The sequence below is a fragment of the Chelonia mydas genome, chromosome 6, assembly GCF_015237465.2.
Source record: "Chelonia mydas isolate rCheMyd1 chromosome 6, rCheMyd1.pri.v2, whole genome shotgun sequence".
NCBI classification, from domain to species: Eukaryota; Metazoa; Chordata; order Testudines; family Cheloniidae; genus Chelonia; species Chelonia mydas.
Window position 1 is genome coordinate 48687319 of NC_051246.2, and position 18565 is coordinate 48705883.

At 38.8% G+C, this 18565-nt stretch overlaps 1 protein-coding gene across 11 annotated transcripts in view; it reads right to left on the reverse strand.

Moving 5' to 3' along the window:
- NELL1 (neural EGFL like 1) overlaps positions 1 to 18565 on the reverse strand; it is a 409663-nt gene that overhangs the window by 176647 nt on the left and 214451 nt on the right. For all 11 annotated transcript variants that reach the window (XM_007067928.3, XM_043548858.1, XM_037899951.2 and 8 more), the window contains one exon: positions 4468 to 4590. In XM_007067928.3, the coding sequence (XP_007067990.2) occupies positions 4468 to 4590 (123 nt within the window). The remainder of the gene's footprint in view (positions 1 to 4467; positions 4591 to 18565) is intronic.

Below are 18565 nucleotides of genomic sequence, written 5' to 3' on the forward strand. Positions count from 1 at the left end.
ATCAGTGGCTCACAGTCAAGCTGGAATGGCATATCAAGTGGGGTCCCACAGAGATCAGTTCTGGTTCTGGTTCTCTTCAATATTTTCATCAATTATTTAGATAATGGCAAAGTCTGTGGACGATACCAAGCTGGAAGAGGCTGCAAGTGCTTTGGAGGACAGGATTAAAATTCAGAATGATCTGGACAAACTGGAGAAATGGATGAAATAGGAGAAATAGGATGAAATTCAATAGGACAAATGCAAAGTACTCCACTTAGGAAGGAACAATCAGTTGCACACATAACAATTCTTTGCTCTACTCTGCACTGATTAGGCCTCAATTGAAGTATTGTGTCCATTTCTGGGTCCCACACTTCAGGAAAGATATGGACAACTTGGAGAAAGTCCAGAGAAGAGAAACAAAAATTATTAGAAAACATTACCTTTGAGGGAAGACTGAAAAAATTGGGTTTGTTTAGTCTGGAGAAGAGAAGACTGAGGAGGGACATAACAGTTTTCATGTACATAAAATGTTTTTACAAGAGGAAGAGAAAAATTGTTCTCCTTAATCTCTGAGGATAGGACAAGAAGCAATGGGCTTAAATTGCAGCAAGGGCAATTTAGGTTGGACATTAGAAAAAACTTCTTAACAGTCAGGATGCTTAAGCACTTGAATAAATTGCCTAGGGGGTTGTGGAATCTCTGTCATTGGCAATTTTTAAGAGAAAGTTAGACAAACACCTGTCAGGGATGGTCTAGATAATACTGAGTCCTACCTTAACTGCAGGGGACTGGACTAGAAGACCTCTCGAGGTTCCTTCCAGTCCTACAATTCTATGATTCTCCATCCTCTACCCTCAACTTTCCCATTTTCTTGAGACTCTCTATTACTAAACCACTTTACTTTGCATTCAGTCTTTGTAAATTAATTTGCTTTGTGCTACAGTATTAAGTCCTCTCCTGAAGTCTAGCTAGTTTGCTCTACAGCCATGGTTTCATCTTTACCTACTAATTCTATAATGAATTCATGTCATTCAAGCAAACTTGCTTGGCACGAGTTTCCTTTATGAATCTGTGCTAGTTTCTATTCTCTGAACAGTATATATAATATTATACATTCTTTTTCCTTATCAATCTTGCCGACATTTTCTCTGTAGCTAAAAGCAACTTTATAGGTATATAGTTCTATATTATATTAGCCCCATTCCAGTCCTCTGTCTTTGGCGCTATAAATACTTTTGCCACAGGAGTTCCCATTTTCCTTGCTACTGCCTGAAAAGTCCCAGGATGTAATTTATCTGACTCTGCACCCGGTATTTTGTCAAGATTATTTGCTGCGACACCGTATCACACAGTCTTGCCCTTCCACCTCACCTCAACCTTCTTTTCCCATCTCTCCCACAACAAGATGCTTGTCTCTGCAATGTTATAGTCCACTTCTACATTGAGACCAAGAATTTGTTTATGCCCACAGTAAATAAAGGCCATATTTGTCTTTACTGTTCTACACTTGCCCAGCAGAGACCTTCCTGTCTCTTGCCTATGTCTTTGCTTCTTATGTATTTATAAAAGTTTACTTTTGTTTATCTTCAGGTCTCTTGCTATTTTTATGTCAATTAAACTTAAGTAGTACATATTTTTGTGTGTAACATTTTGTTTTAAACAGACATGCATTGTTTGTTTTTGTCTGCATCCTTTTATACCATTCTTCTTATTGATTATTTCCATGTCCACTTTGAAAGCATCTTGTCCTTAATTACACTCTGAAATTCTCTAGTCCACTCTATTTACGATGAAGTAGACACAATCCTACTTCATTAATTAAATGAATAATTTTCCTAATTATAAATAAATTAATTTTCCTACTTGCTGCCTGTTACTGTGTACTTTTATTAATGATTTTGTTTTCCTCTTCCTAATATTTTTATTCATAAAGGAAAACAGATGGTCGTCTCTACTTTCCAGATTCTTTCTACTTTCCTCTTTACCTGACTGTTTCTCTCTCTCTCACCCCCCACCAACTGTTAGGCTACTTTCATTATGCCTACTCCAAAGTTCTCCATGTAGTTTCATTTGGTTGCATTATTCCCCTACACTTGCTATCCTAAAATATAAAGAATAATATTCTACATTCTACAGAGCCTTCCAAGAATTGCTGAGTTTGTTGATTAAGGCTCACAACATGGTTTTCATCATCCACATTTTACTTATACAGAAAAAAAGGTACAGAATGGTTATGTGACTTGCTCAAGACAACATGGGAAGTATGTGGCAGAATCAGGAAAAGACTCCCAGTCCTGTGCTTCAGCTACAAAAATCTTCCTTTCCTTGTTGGCGTGTGCTATTGCTGTGTAACGATAATAAGCTGCCTGTTCCACCCCAGTTGTGGGTCACATCAGTAGTGGCTGAAATAATTGTTGTGTATATATACCATTTTTAAAAGTTTATAAAACACTTCTAGACCATTCAAGTAAATTATGATATGGGCCAGATCCTCAGCTGGTGTTACCTTCAGCATTGCTCCTTTGACTTGACTGATATTATGCAGTTTTACTACTAAGCAATCTGGCCCATTATTTTCCAGCCTCCGTGTTTACTGATTACCAAGTCTCTTACCACTCGAGTACCATCTCTAAATTATCTGTAGCACCTTCTGTAATGAGAGAACAATTTCTCCACAGCTTCCCATTAAAGGGCTTCTTACCATCTGGAATATTAGAGAATAAAACTCACGTTTTCAAGCTCCAAAAATTTTCAACATGGGTTCTGTAGATATATTTCCCAGTTGGGATGTAAACAACCACAAAATTCCACAGCTCTGTTTTTTGCATTTCCATGGTAGCCACTTTTCAAAAAGGCAGTTATATCTTCATTCAGTGGCGTAACTCTAGGCATGTCAAGAACAAAACTGGGAGAATATTTGAAAATGAAATAGAAATTCATCTGCTTTGGGATTTCATTTCAAGCTTGAATCTCAGCACAAGTTCATTAAAAGGGTTTAAAAAAAAAGAACCCTGATTATTTTCCTATTAAACTACCAGGTTAAACTAAATGGTGCTGGATGACTTTTGCTTCAAGTTTTTCAGCCCGTTCAAACTGAACCTCAAAGTGAAACTCTGGGTATGCAAACCCAGCAAAGTAAAACCAAAAAAAAATGTCCTGTTTGAGTCAAGAGTTGTCCCACACCCTATATAGTCTACAGGGAGGGAAAGCCATTGTCAAACTTAGAGTATATTCATTCACCCCTGCTCGAAACTTTATTCGGAAACGTTGTAACTTATAACCCCTGCAAGCAAGAATTCAGAAAATACTGGGCAAAACTGATTCTTGGTGTGACTTCTTTGACTTACATAGGATGAATTTGGACTATTGTCTTCATTACATTCTCATTTTTGCAGTCCCTGCTATGTTCATTTAGAAACCATTTTATTTTTTCTAAATATCTTGACATTGTTGTGCACTCCAGACAGTTAGTCAGATGCTACTTTGACACCTGATAGATTGTGGAAACCTTGGTGAAGAATTTAAGCTGGAAGTGGTGGCTCACCATCCATCACTTCAAGACAATACTACCAATTCATAAAACTGAAAGAAAGCTAATATTTCTCCCCAAATCTAAGTGCATATGATTGTTTTCCGGATGGACTATTACTTTTCATCAGCAGTAGTTTCCAACAAATTAGCCATTATGGCAATAGTGTTTTGGAAGCCAGGAATTGTGGAAACACTGATGGAGCAATTAATAGCATTTTATGAGACAAGGTAATTCCTAAAACACACAACAACAACAGGCATTGCAGGCACAATTCAATGACATTTCCAAGTTGCAGTCATTAGTGAGCCAGCTGGTTGATGGCGTATATCTCCTCTTCTATCTTTATGAAACAGCTTAATCTTTCTTTCTTAAAAAAGGACTAACAAAAACTGCCATTTTACAACCAGATGGACTGATTCCAGACGCTCATGGTCTAAGCTACAGTGAAATCTACCAAATGCAGATCCTCACTTCATAGGTGTGCTGTAAATTAAGACACATCATGGACAAAAACATCCCTATCAATCACTTCTGTAACTTTAATAGCCCATGGCATTGCTACATGATGCTAGTTTAAAAGATTATACAAGTTTAAAGGCTACATGAACCTAGTTTAAAACACAAAGGTGGTAACTCATGGCATATCTGACACTAACTCAGTTTAAGACAAAGAACGCAGTTTAAAAGCTGCATGAAACAGGCTTAAATTACAACTTTAATTGGCAATAAACTTAAAGAATGTTTTAAAAACAATTTAAAAAATACTGTCCTGTGACAGGAGGTTATGCACAAATCAATTACCTCTATGCATACAACAATTGCCAGGTGATAACTCAGACAATGAATCTTTGACAGAGCCCAGCATCATGAGTTACCAGAACTTAGGTGACTGTCAAAAAATATTAATAGAATCTGTGGCTTTTATCAAGTTCCTAGAGTAACAGACCTACCTCGACAGATGGTCCCATTCCCCACATATCCAGGTTTGCAGGTGCAGCTATGTCCCCTGACAGTGTTAGTACAGATTGCATTCTCATCACAGTTGTGCTGTCCACTGCCACATTCATCATGCTCTACCAGAAAAAAAAATACAAGAGAGAAAAAGATGTGCTTTTCAGTTTGCTGATCTGACATTTGAAAACTGAGTTAGTACTACTATTGCCACAATGGTTGAACACAGCAGGGATTCAAATGTAAGAGCCTAATATGGAATGCTTCAATTCCAGGACATAATGACATATTCATGGCAGGAGTAGCTTGTTTATTTAGACTGAAAAGGAGAAAACTATCTGGGCAGCTACACAGCACTGCTAACATAACAGTCATAGGACGAAGATTATCACTGCAGCATCTCTGATGTGGTAAGCCTCACCATCACTGCCCACTACCAAGCGTGGTAAATATAAATACAAGATAAGTGGTTACAGTGAGGCACGTTGATGGCATAGTCTTTAAAGCCTAACAGCACTTCCGTTACAACCACTCACATGCACAAATGTATGCTGTGCTAAAGCTTGGTATAAAATATAAAATAATAATATTCTATACTTCTAAGGCACCTTCCAGACCAAGGGTTCCCAAAGCACCTTCCAGACATATGGGTTAGGTGTTACTTTGATTACCCAAACGGCCAACAGGGCTGAAGGGCCTGCAACTTACTCCCCTCCCTCCCATCACTATGTGTGATGCTGTACTCCGCTCTAGCAACCTTGAGCCTGAAGCCTCCCACTTCTCGTATAGCTCAGCCAGATCCTCCCTCTGCATATGTGGCAGGAGTTGGAAGGAGGTGAAGAAAGAAGAGCCATCATCCCAGAAATATAATGGTGGTGTTTTGCCTGCCTCTTGCATGTTTTAAGAGGATGATGATTTAATGTTAACTGAAGTTAATTTGTTAACTCTTTTTTTAAGTGAAGGAATGATGCTTCCAGAAAGCATAGCTATGGGTGCAAGAAAATGGGTGTAACTACAAAGCAGAAATTGAAATGCTTCTTGTAAGTATTTGTCTTTATTGTCGCTAATAAAAAAGTCAAGTTAGTCTTTATGAACTTCTCTTAATGGACAGTCGTAGCTGAAAGGTACCCTCTAGTGGGAAACAGGGTTATGCCTTATAAACAGACTCTCCCAAATTCCAGGTTGACACCGTACTTCAGATAACTCAGATGCTCTGAGTGACAGACTGCAAGGGCTCCGCTAGAACAGATGTTCTTAAAAGAGCATAAATATGTCTTTGAACATTATCTGTTGGGTATATAATGTTTCCAAACACATTCGATAGCTAAGTGATATGGGATTTACATAATTTTTCAAAGGAGTATCATAGGGATATTTTGTTCTTTTCTTCTCACTTTTTTTAAAACAGAAAATTCATATATAAAAAAAATGTATCTGCATCAGCTGATAAATTCAGACTTGTGTTTACGCTCTTTAGTTTATGCTGGTCCCTTGCTCTGCTGCAGAATTCACTTTAGCTACTCTCTACTTTTCAGACCCTTAGATATTCTGAATGTTAGGCTTCTTCCTGGGCACTATGAACTCTTCTTCTTGAACTCAAAGGAAACTATGCAGCAGCTTAGTTCTTGCAACTCCTATCTCAATTAAGAAAAGCACCACACACAGCTCAGCCCATTGTGGCAGACTAAGGAGAAGCTTTTATAGGAGTAACCCTCTAACCACCCCCGGAGGTGATTAGCCCATTCTATTCTTAAAATATATTTTCTTTTTTTAAAAACATTTCCCCCTAAATCTCACCTACAGAGGAAAGTTGGTGTAATTATTGATCCATATTTCAGTAGCATCAGAAACACAGGCGCCCCATTGTGCTAGGCACCATACACACATGCATAATAAAAATCAACCCTGCCCTAAAGAACTGACAATCTAAATAGATTCCCCTCTCACCATCTGCAGTAAAAACAATACCCCATCTTAAGGGAAAAACTTGGGTTTGCCAAAACATACAAAAACTTAACCCCTTCGGCGCTCTTCCAGGTGTTTACAACAATAGGAGTTCTAATGTAGACAAGGTTTCATAGCTGCAGCCTTTTTTTAACATTGATGTCAATTAGATACGTTCTGAGAAATTTAATTGGCACGGTGTTAACAATGGTTCTGGCCATAGGAAACTGCCCTATACAAGAGAAACCAGTATTGCTAACACAGTGCCACTAAGGGATCCTTGTCCATGCAAGAATTTCCAAAATTGATAACAGTGGAACAGCTGCAATGGTGGGAATTTAAAAAAAATTCCCTAGTGTAGCCAAGGCTATTGAAGAGTTAGCTACAGCCCTAGTGAGAATGAGTCAGCATTGATCTTCTGTCAGGTTAATAAAAGTCTTTTATTTCAAACACATTAACCTGTGAGAAAAGGAAAAATGCTTAAGACCCTGTCAGTATCCTACTTTGGTTATGTTTCCTTCCTCCTTTTAAAGTTTCACCAAAGAGCGGTGGTGTTTTTTTAAAAAATAACATTAATGAGAAATTCCCCTAAGGCCTCACCTTGGCATGATTCATAATGTGTTTTAGCAAAACTCTCTAGTGCTTAGTTGTAGCCCAAAAACCTACATCAGCGTCTGTAGAAAGTGAAATAAATCTACAGAGGGAATTTCAAAGAAGCAGAACAGAAGACAAATCAGAGTGACCAGGATTAACACTGCTACTCTTGCAAGAAATTGCCATGATATTTTTAATTATTGCAAGTGTTTTGCGACAAATGGCTTAGTTTTGCAATTCATTCAAAAGACACCTCCTCCAGCAGCATGGGGCCAATTAACACCATGCTGAATCATTGGTTCAGTGAGCTCAGTGGAATTCAGAGTCAGAAGGGGAGAATTACAAGACAAGATGGCAACCCAAGATTGAATGTGAAGACCCTGAAAAAGAAATTAAAAAGAAAACAAAAGATCTGAGGTAAGAGAATTCGGAGTCACTACTTGTTGATAGCATGTCTTATTTTGGCAATTACACTTTTAGCTGGAACCCAGAAGAGCAGAAAGGGGCATGTAAAAATAAAAAAATATAATCTCAAAAAGTGTGGATTTTCAGGGTAGGTACAGGGATCGTATATGTGGGGTGGTCACTATTTTAACTGTCTGGTTTCATCCATCCCTGATTTACTACAAAATATTGACAAAAGTTGAAGTCGGTGAAAGAGCTAGCAGCAGACAAAGGGTGTGTCTATACTGCAATTAAAAATCCCATGGTTGGCTTGGGTCAGCTGACTCAGGCTCATGGGGTTTGGGCTAGGGGCTGTTTAACTGCAGTTTAGACTTCTGGGCTCAGGCCACAGCCCGAGCTCTAGGATGCTCCCACCTCGTAGGGTCCTAGAGTCCACACTCCAGCCTGAGCCCAGAAATCTACACTGCTATTAAACAGCCCTGCAGTCTGAGCCCTGTGAGCTCAAGCCCAAGTCTACTGGCACAGGCCAGCCAGGGCGGTCTAACAGCGGTATAGACATACCCAATGGGAGCATGGCTGGCTAACTGGGAACAGAGACAATGAAAGATGTGATTTACTGATTTCCTAAGTTGAAGTCATTTCTCTGAAGTATTAATATACATTTCAAGAAACACTAACCATTCAAGAGCAATAATAATCATTATAATAATACTTTGTCCTTATAGACATTTTAATTTCTTTATGAAATCCTTGGAGGTTGTATTTTCGGGTCTTATATATCTTGTATTTAAATAATATATACTAATCTATAAAGGGGAAGAAGTGTGGCTTAGTAGCCCTTAGTCAGGAGATGTGGATTACATTCTCACCTGTGCTAGAGGCTTGACTCATTTTTTCCTTCAGTAAAATGGGGATACTACTACTTATCTCACAGGAACGTTCTGAGGATTAACTAACAATAGTAAGCTGTTTTGAAATGCTCACATGTAAGATACTGTAGATGATTAGAGTATTCTTATTATTACTTTATTGGTATAAATCTGAGAATCAAGTGGTTGCTGCTGGCTTATCCTCTGCTTTTTTACTTCTTCCTTGTTGTATCACTGAGCAGAAAGAACACCTCACGTTTCCCTCCTGCCTCTCCAGCCAGCCACAACCGAAATCAACAAACTAATAATTTATTACTAAGCTGTTTGTTGTCAGTAAAAGTCTCCTACAATTTCAAAACCTTTCATGACCTTTCCCAAAATCCACAAGAGGATTATTTTACAAGCCCGGTATTTTCTCAGTTCATATTTGCAGCAGGATAGTTTGTGAAGAAGCAAAGACAAAAATGGCATATTCTCCCTTTGGCCATTGGCTAGGGATGCACTCCTGCTTTCAGGTGTCCTTGAAAAATTACTTCCAAGAAATTAGACTTATTTTACAAAAATATTTCTGAGGAAGAATGTTCACTCTCCTGCCTTTGTTGTTGCCAAAGTCAAAGCCCACTGTATACCCATAAAGTGAGTAAAATCCCCACCGAAAACTTCCATTTGAAAATGCTGTCACTGGAAAGTCAGCCCCGGTTAACGACCTGCCTCAGGCAACAGAGACAGCATGAACCTGAACAGAAATCTACAAAGACAACACTATAGGTTTGGGGAAACTAAAGTTGTTTATGTACCATTAGAGATATATAATGCTATGCAGAGTAATTACAGATCTCTGCTGTAGATATTTCTACCGTGCACATAGAAAACCTAATGAAATTAACCATTTATCTTGATTATTAGTACACTTTGGGGTATCTTCTAACATCCAAGAGGAGAGTCTTATTTTTCAACACTACATTCCCTCATATAAATAATAATCACGTAAGAAGCAAAATTAATTCACCAATATTTACCTTGAAGTAGATAGCAAGTTGAATATGACATTTAGTCTCAAAGAAAGTAGTACTACATCTTACACAGTAGCTCGAAACAGCTTAAGTATTAAGAACAGATTTAAGACAGGTTGTGTCTGTCTGGTACCTCTGTAAGAATACAAACGGGGGACTGAGGGACAAATGAAGTGTCAACCCTTTCCCTGAGCTCCATGGAAGACCTAACCATAATGTGGAGGGCGAGTACAGGCCCTGTTTCTTATTAGCACCCCAACCACCCTAGATGCCTGAAAAGGCAAAGAGACAGGTGATCCCCAATCACCATGGAATAGTTGGACAGGCATAGAGCCAAAGATGATGCAACTGCCACACACGAGTGCAACCCTCTGGAGGAATTCTGACCGAGCCTGGCTCAATTGAATAGCTAAATATACACCACATGGTTCCCCACAATTCCACTTACTCAATAAGTATATTCTACAGCCAGTCATGTAAAAATCACTCATTGTGCAAATGTGCATTAAAACAATAAATGAGTGAGATTTTAGGTAGTGGGCAGCTATGGTCCAGACAACAGAACTAAACCTTATAGGTAAGTCTTGTCATTAATACATCTCAGAGAAATTCACTATGAAAGATCGAACATCTATTATTAATTAATGACAGCAATATGTTCCACAATGCCCTCTTGGGCATATCAGAGTTTGGAGTCTTTTCCTGTGGACTCGCATATTTAGATTTTAAACAGATCTTTAGCATTTTTTCAAAACACAGGAAACTTTATGTGAATTAGGGTAAAGGGCTTGCAGGTGACAGCAATACAGTATTTTGCATACACCAAAACATTATCTGCTCCAACTGAGTTTTCTTTCTTTATCATAAATATATAACACTGTTGACAGCAAATAACATGAATGAAAAGCGTAAATTGGATAAGGCAAACAAAACCTGACAAAGACCAAAGAAGTCAGCAATATTAGGGCCACCCATTTCCCTTTCACATCCCCCATCTCTCAACTTTTCTGGCCTAATTTTGGTGAAAAGCTACAAAACTAGGTCCTCTCACTGAGGTGGATATTTTACCACTTGAAAAATGCCCTGTATATGATGCTGCATTCAGCTGGGGATGCGTAGTAAGAAGAGTGTGAGGGGATTATATCCAAATGGATGTTACTTGCCCAAAGCAGCACGTTATACAGAGATTCTTTTTCCAGAAATATTTGTAGAATCAAGAGGGCCTTAGAAATATATTTGGAAAATACATGCAAAGTGAGAGATTATTCCAAGGATTTATCTCTTACTCTAAACATAAATATATGTATACATATATACATACATACATACTTCTTCCTCTTAGTCTTGTGAATTTATATGTGCTTGTGAAAGGTTCTAGACTTTCTGAAAACTGACTCCCTCTATTTAGTCACACAACAGGGTAATGTGGATGGAGGCAGTGCAATCTTGCCCATGGTGAGTTACCAGTATGACCCAATCTGGACCCAGATGAACCAAATCTAACCGTGAAAGAGCAGTGAAAGGCCACACTTATTCAATCCAGGACACTTAATGCCAAGTTTAATGGTGATGTCAGTGGTGTGGACACATCCTGGAGGAACTGGACTGAGACTACCAACTCATTTCACACAGGTCACTTCACAGCCAGCAGATGGTAATGGATTTTGGTCACCACTGTCTTGAACTGGGCTTTAACTGGTGACCTAGAGCTAAAAGCCCTTCCTATCCCACTGCCAATGCCCTGAGGAATCCAGGCTCCCTCATTTTCCCTTAGCAATAAAAACAAAACAGATTTCAAAAGCCAGGGTCCTTGCCTCACAATACGTGTAAATAGATCTCATTAACAATAATCACCGATGTAGTATACCACAGTCTCAACCTGGTGTAAATCCCAACAGCTCCATTGGCCCAGTATGTGCATAAACAGAGGTGAGAATAACCCAGCAGACAAAGTTATATATTATTTTTATACCATGTAATAGTATAAGTACCAAATGTGATCTACATTTCCCCAAGAGCTTCTATACTGTACAAGATCCCAAACAAACAATATACTATAACTCTGCTCTTTCCCTTACACTTACATTAATTTAGCATTCAGAATCCTGCCATTCAGAGCATTCGCAGTTAAAATTTAATTAAAAAACTAGGTAAGGAAGACGTCCGAAAAAGAAGCATTTACGATACCTTTTACTTTTGTCTTCACAAAGCAATACAAATACAATTTACATTCCAAACTTCATACACAAAACTATATGAATCACAGATTCCAAATTAAAAACCCTTATCCAGTTAATTTTAATAGTGCATTTTTGCCATTTCGTATTTTGTTTTCAGTTCTACAAATGAGCGCAAATCAAAAACTCAAATTTCTTATTTACCTGAAATAACTAAGATACCAGATCTTGACATAAATACCTTTTCTTCCTATCAATAACCATAAGCCATTTTGCTCTGAGCACCTCATGCAATAGGCATCTCAAAATATAGGATAGCAGTACATATCCCCGGGTCTGTCCTTATCACATGGACAATCTTAAATCATACTCTGTGCCATGAAATCTGCTTTGCTGCACAACTTTATGAAAATTGTTAAAGGTGAGTAACCTCTTCTTCAGCAGTTATTTGACTTTCCATGCCAAAATTTCGCCTTGTGTCTATTTTTACACAGAAGTCAAATATTGAACAGTGATGAGGAGAAACAAAATCTGGTTTTTGGGGTGGTGGTAGATAATACTTATTTGTATCTGTTTGTACTTCATTCACCTTCCGTATTATGGGTCCACTTGTGACCATTATTGGGCACCTTTGCAGAGGAGAGAGCAGTCTCTGCCCGGCTGCTATACCCCATCTGGTACAGGTGGATGGAGTGTGGGAGACCAGTGAGTGAGCAGAGATCTGGCTGTATCCCCCTTAATTCACTGGCTAGCAAGTAAACTGTGGCGTGTAAAGAGTTGTGGGCTGACACAGCTTGCTGACCCTCTGGGGGACTGAACTGTGACTGTGTGAGACATTGTCTAGACTAGGAAAAGTAATTTTAGGACAGGCTTATCTACTACAAGCTATCTAGTCAAGATTGGGTCACAATTCAGTCCATGGTTGCCTGCAAGGCATCTACATAATATCCCTTATACAGGGCTCATGGTAACTCATCAATCTAGTACTAGGAAATTATTGTTCATTATAAATATATTTTACCAGATATTTTAGTATCAAATACCAAATTTTCAAATATGGGCTTCTAAATTGTTCCCAAAACATCTGCTGAATCACTTGGCCCCTGAAAAATCCTAATTTATGCCTGCAAATCGTGGCACCCATTATGTATGCAAATGGATATTTATGTGCTGTTATCCATTCTGTATGAGCAAATGCCTGTTAGCGTGCCCAAATTGGATTCTGCAGGTAGAATCAGCAAATACAAAATATTTTGATGTGTATCTTAATTGCTTAAGTAACTACTAGTTGTATGCATATGGGGGGAAGGGGTGAGAGACAACAGAATGTGAGAGTCATACTTCTGAAAATTTGGCCTTCAGGATACCGTTAAATTTTGAGCACTAGGGGCCTGATCCAGAGTCCACTGAAGTCAGTGCAAAGATCACCATGGACTAGAAGGGGCTTTGCTTTAAGCTCTAGCTAAAGATAGAGTCAGTGGTGATATAATTCATGTGCCATTTCCCTTTTATTTTCTCATGTGGACTTTTTTTCCCTTTTATTTCCCTTCTTTCTTAAAATACATTTGATTGATTTTCTCATCCTTTATCACTTTGTCCCACAAATCTGCTCCCAATCTTTTTATTAATATAGAAAAATAGCTACTGGGTTATTGGTGTTAACACTCATAGCATCAGTTTTCTTCTGACATTTAATGTGAATGATATGTATACCAGTGACTGGTACAGTAACAGCACTGACATATTTAATGAAATTCTGAAATGAGCCCTTAGCAAGCGAATGTTCCTGTGGAGAAATGTGCAATAAAATTGATAAATTCCTCAGTTTAAGTCAGACGCTTATTTTCGCCGGAGTTTGGGGAAATTTTTTGTGTTTCAGACTTTGCAGGTTTTAGAATAATTTGCAGAATCCTCTCCAGTGCTTTATTGCTCCCTAATTTTAAAAAGCAACCTTGTGAAAGATTTAGTGACAAAGATAACAGGGCCCTCATTAGAACTGGGCCCTCAATTAAGTGACTCTCCTCATTCTTAGGGTGCTAGAAATTAAATCTATTATTTCCAAACAGGGCTGAAAAAAATCAAACCTTAGCATACTTCTCCTGAGATCAAAACTATGTAAGAAAACTAAGTCATTCTCTCTCTGGAAACCTAATTTTACACTTTGGGACACAAAAAGCTGTGTGAAATTGTGTGTATGGATGATCAAATTCAACTCAGACCAGGTCTACACTAAAAACATTTCCCGCTATAATAGTATCTGTGACAGTCTGCATCCTTATGCTCATCCTTTTTACAAAACTATAATGGATTTTGTACAATGTATGCCTTGTGAAGTATCAACTGAAAACTCAATTTGCTGATCATTATTGTCCTGATAAAATGTGTGGCAACATTGTTAAATACTACTGTAAGGCATTGCTGCGACATACTCGTGTTTAGAAAAGCAGGCACAAACCAGTTCCTCAGAGACAAAATGCAAACTGATGCCTCAACCAGGTGTCCATAAAATGAAATGGACGATCAAGCTGGTTAAGCAGCCATTCTTTGGCAGGAAAAGGGTGTGACCGAGAAATTTACATCTTGGCAATGAACATCTGGAAGGTCCTATCTCCACAGACTGGATGTCTCCTGAACCTCAGGTGGAGATGATTTTCAAAGGAAAAAAAGAGCTCTAAGAAAGGAGAATGGAGGCCCCAAAATATCTCTCTCTCCATCTCTACTCACAGCATCAACACCACCTTAAGGACAAGGAAATTACATTGAACTGGGGGGAGATTCCAGCCAATAAGACTGCTACTGCATGTAGTGAGAGAGACTCTTTGCTTTGAATTCACTCAGCTTGTTAAGTTAGGTGTTAGTTGCGTTTTAATTTTTTTTTTGTGACCATGTCTGAATTTTATGCATCTTTACTTGTAATCACTTAAAATCTATCTTGCTGTAGTTAATAAACTTGTTTTATTGTTTTATCAAAGCCAGTAGGTGTTTGGATTGAAGTATTTGGGAAACCACTTGAGACAGCAAGGTTTGTGCATATCATTTTCTATTAATAAAATGACAGACTTGAAATGAGCTTGTGTTGTCCAGGAGCATGCTAGGCAACACAAGACAAACATTTCTGGGGGGAAGTCTGGGACTGGCAGTTTCCTGGTGTCTCCTGCAGTGTAATTCATTGGTGGCTGGCTATAACACTCATACAGTATAGCTGGGAGTGACTTATATGCTGGAGGCTCTATGCGGGCAGATCAGTAGTTGTTGCTCTCACAGTGAAGCAGTGTAAAAGTCACTCTAGGTTGGAGAACTGAGGGGACATAGCTGTTCAACAGTCCAGATTGTATCCTAGGGAATGTCTCAGTATCGGTGAGGGGTGTGATTCTTCATGACATGTTTACACCAGCAAAATGGTATTGAGGCAGTTAAACTGGCAAAAAAGGTCCTGTTACCAGTATAGCTTACTTCATTTGGGGAACTGGTATAAGCTATACTGGAAAAGAGACTCTCCTTCTCTATTAGGGAGGTTTGCCAATACAGCTATGCCAGCAAACTCTTTCTCGTGTACACCTGGCCTCAGTAAAGGAGGGGGCTGCCAGGTAGCTCCAGACCTGCAGAGCTTAAATGCTGAGCTACGTGGCGCTTAGGCACTTTGTTGGCACCTAAATCAAGCCCTTCAGAATTTAGAAGCTAAAGCTCCAGAGGAATTCCTAAACTTCACAAGAACCAAGCTACAGAGGAGCTGCCAGCCCTGGACTGAAGCTCTGCTCCTGCAAATCTTCACTCTACAGACAGTGCAACCCTGGGGAGTTTAACTTGGCCAAGAGTTTTAGTTAATCTCAGTTCAGTAAATAGGGTTTACACTGCACTAAGAGATATCAATGATCTACCACAAAGTTACCAAGGCACAAAACAAAAAACTGCCAAAAGTTTAACAATGGAAAGAGGGGAAACATCCACAGTGCTGAATATTGTAGAACTGTGGCACAGACTGATGAGATTTATAAACATGAAGATTTAAGGATGATTGGTGTCAATTTCTGGACATTTGCAACTAATATTTCTTATTAATTTGCTTGGTAATTTCATACTTTTAGATAATCAGATACATTCTGTACCCTTTGTGTATGATATGTTATGGCTGTATTGTACAATGTCTAGAGGACAGGTCTGGAAGTAAAGAGATTCCATTCTTGTCTTTTGTGGTCTTGTGAAAGTCACTTTATCCTACCTGTATCTCAGTTGCACTGTCAGTAAAACAGAAATAATTATGCTTACTGTCTTTGGTAAAGGGCTTTGAGATCTATGGACGGGAACATTCCATTTAAGTGCTAAGTATTATATTCATTATTAGCACAGTTGGTTTTGGAGATAATATTTAGAAAGTAAACTCCCCCTTCTCTACAAATCATTTGGTTAATCAGTATACAGGGAGGTTGACGAATCATTCTCTATGGTCTACAGTCTGATCACATTAAGGTCAATGAGAGTTTTGCAACTGACTTCAGTGGAATCAGGAATTAGCCCTACCCAAAAAAAAAAAAAAGTCCCCAAAGCACAGAACCACAAACTATTATTTGTGATTATCCGAAGAATCACAGTCTGTCTGCGTTTTTTTGTGTAATTATTGCTTTTTTATTGTGAAAGTAGAAATATTGAGTCTTGTAGAGAGAACAACCTAAGGATACATCTGCATTTGATTTACAGCTTGGGTAGATGTACACATGCTCATTTTGATCAAGCTAGCACACTAAAGGTAGAAGTGTAACCAAGCAGCATGGCTGGTGGGATGGGCTAGCCACCACAGTAAGGACTGTACTGGGGCCAGCTAGCCCATCCCACTGGCTGCACCACCATGGCTACGCTTCTACTTTTAGTGCACCAGCACAATCAAAGGTAGCACACATTCATCTACCCCCCAGCTTGAATGTAAATATACCCTGAGTCTTGGAATTCAGTTTAACATATTAAACAGGAGAGCAAATGCATAGTTCCAGCTAGATAAGCCAACCGTCAACTAAAAGAATTGTACTAACCAAAAGGAGCGCTAAAGAAGAGGACAGGACAATGAAGGTGTCACCTGCCTTAATTGCAGAAAAACTAATACATAAAATCTTTCCTCCTCACAACACCTAAACAGTTATCAGCATGAGGAAGTAGAAAGCAAGGTTCTGATGAAAATTGTGTCAGACATACTGTAAATTTAAACACTGAGGAGAATCAGGTGCAACTAGTAAATCAGAGGTAATGACACAATTCAGCAAACTGATATGGTGTCTTCCAATTACAACTGCCTAATTCACATGTTACAGAAATGTGTCTGTTACCATTACAACTTAGGAAACCATTTTATTTTGACCATGTGTTATAAAAATATACAACAAGAGATGGTTCAAATATTTTCATTCTGTATTACCAAAGGAAAGTAAAGGGTAATATGAAATAAGCTTTACCTATTACAGGTCGCTGGTTTCAACTCTATCATTAAGATTGAGTCAGAAGTTTTTAGTTTAACAGGAACTTTAAACCTTTATTTAGTAGGAATCTCAAGAGATAAAAGTAAAACACACAACATAAACTTTGACACATTTTTCATGGTGATCTGATGAAAACTGGGTTAATAAGAGTTCTTTTAAAAAAGGACCCCGCCCGCCACCTTTACTTTTTCACTGCATTGTCTCACGCCAACACTCCATAAGGCTTTCACTTCTACCTGAACCAAACTTCAAAAAGCAGCATATACCCCAACTTCATCAAATTTGCACTCAAGCTTAAGAGTAACAGAGACCTCTCAGCAATATTAAGACAGAATGATATCACATCACACTTCATTAAGGTGAGCAGAAGAAATGAGACAAAAATATATGAAGAAAGCTTTATATTCATAACTAAAATAAAAATAAAATGTGCATATTGTAAACACTTAGGGCCAGATTGTGCCATCCTTACTTACATTGGGCAGTACTCTTAGTCCACTGATTTCCATGGAACTATTTGCAAAGTAAGGTGCTACTCGGTATGAGCAAGGGTGTCTGGCCCTACAGCATTTGGGGAGGGATAGAAATAAAACCAATATTATATATATAGCCTGATCATCCCAAAATGAATTAAAAAGCAGGCAAGCAGCATCTGAAAGAAAACTGCCTCCAAACGAAGCACCAAAATACTAGTGCACATTACGTGGCATTGTGTTCCTGAAAAGCTTATTCCAGCATAAGTGACAGACAACAAAAGCAGGAGTATAAGCAGCACTGTACCTCAGAAAAGGGGGCAGGGGGCTAATAGTAGTGTTGTAAAAGGGTCTGTCTGAACAGCACCACAAAGAAGGTAGTGTCATCTAGTGACTAGGGCACCTGGCTGAGAGTCAAGAAACATAGGTTCTATTCCTGTGCTTTTAAATGGTTGCGTGACCTGGACATATTCTGTAAAGTGTGTTGATGTCAACGTTTGAAAGATACTATTCAAGTGCAAAGTGTAAGAGAAATCTCTCAACTCCCCACTGTAACCAAATTTACCAACACCACTGGCCACATAATGGCCAGGAGCCTGGTTCTGGAGGACAGTGTATTTGGAACAAGAGATCAGGACCCAGAATACTCAAAGCTTTGGTAGGTGGAGTTAAGTAAAGGTTCATGACTTATGGTAACGGAACTAATACTCCAGAGATGGCTGAAAAATACAGAAGCCAGCAAATAATCAAGTGACAACCTGGAGAGCACAGTAGATAATGATCTACTGGTACAGGAGATAGCTGAAGCAAATCAGACACAAGTCCACTGGGAAAGTGACTGACAATATATTAACACAGGAAAATCATCACACCAACAGAGCACAGAGTACTGAAGCACTGCCCAAGGGGGATACACTCAGTAAAGAGCATTACAGCCACATTAATCCCGATGTCCCACAGAAAGCCCACCAAATGTTTACCGTATCCATATTCACCAACACAAGTGTAGAGATGCATACCCCAAAGGTGCTGACTGTTTCTAGGCTGACAGATATGCCTTGGCTGCTGCACATGGTGACAGTGTGCATCTCTGTTTTAACTCTGCTCGGGGTGAGGATACTCATGCTGCTGAACATGATTTTCAGCTGCCTCTGCCT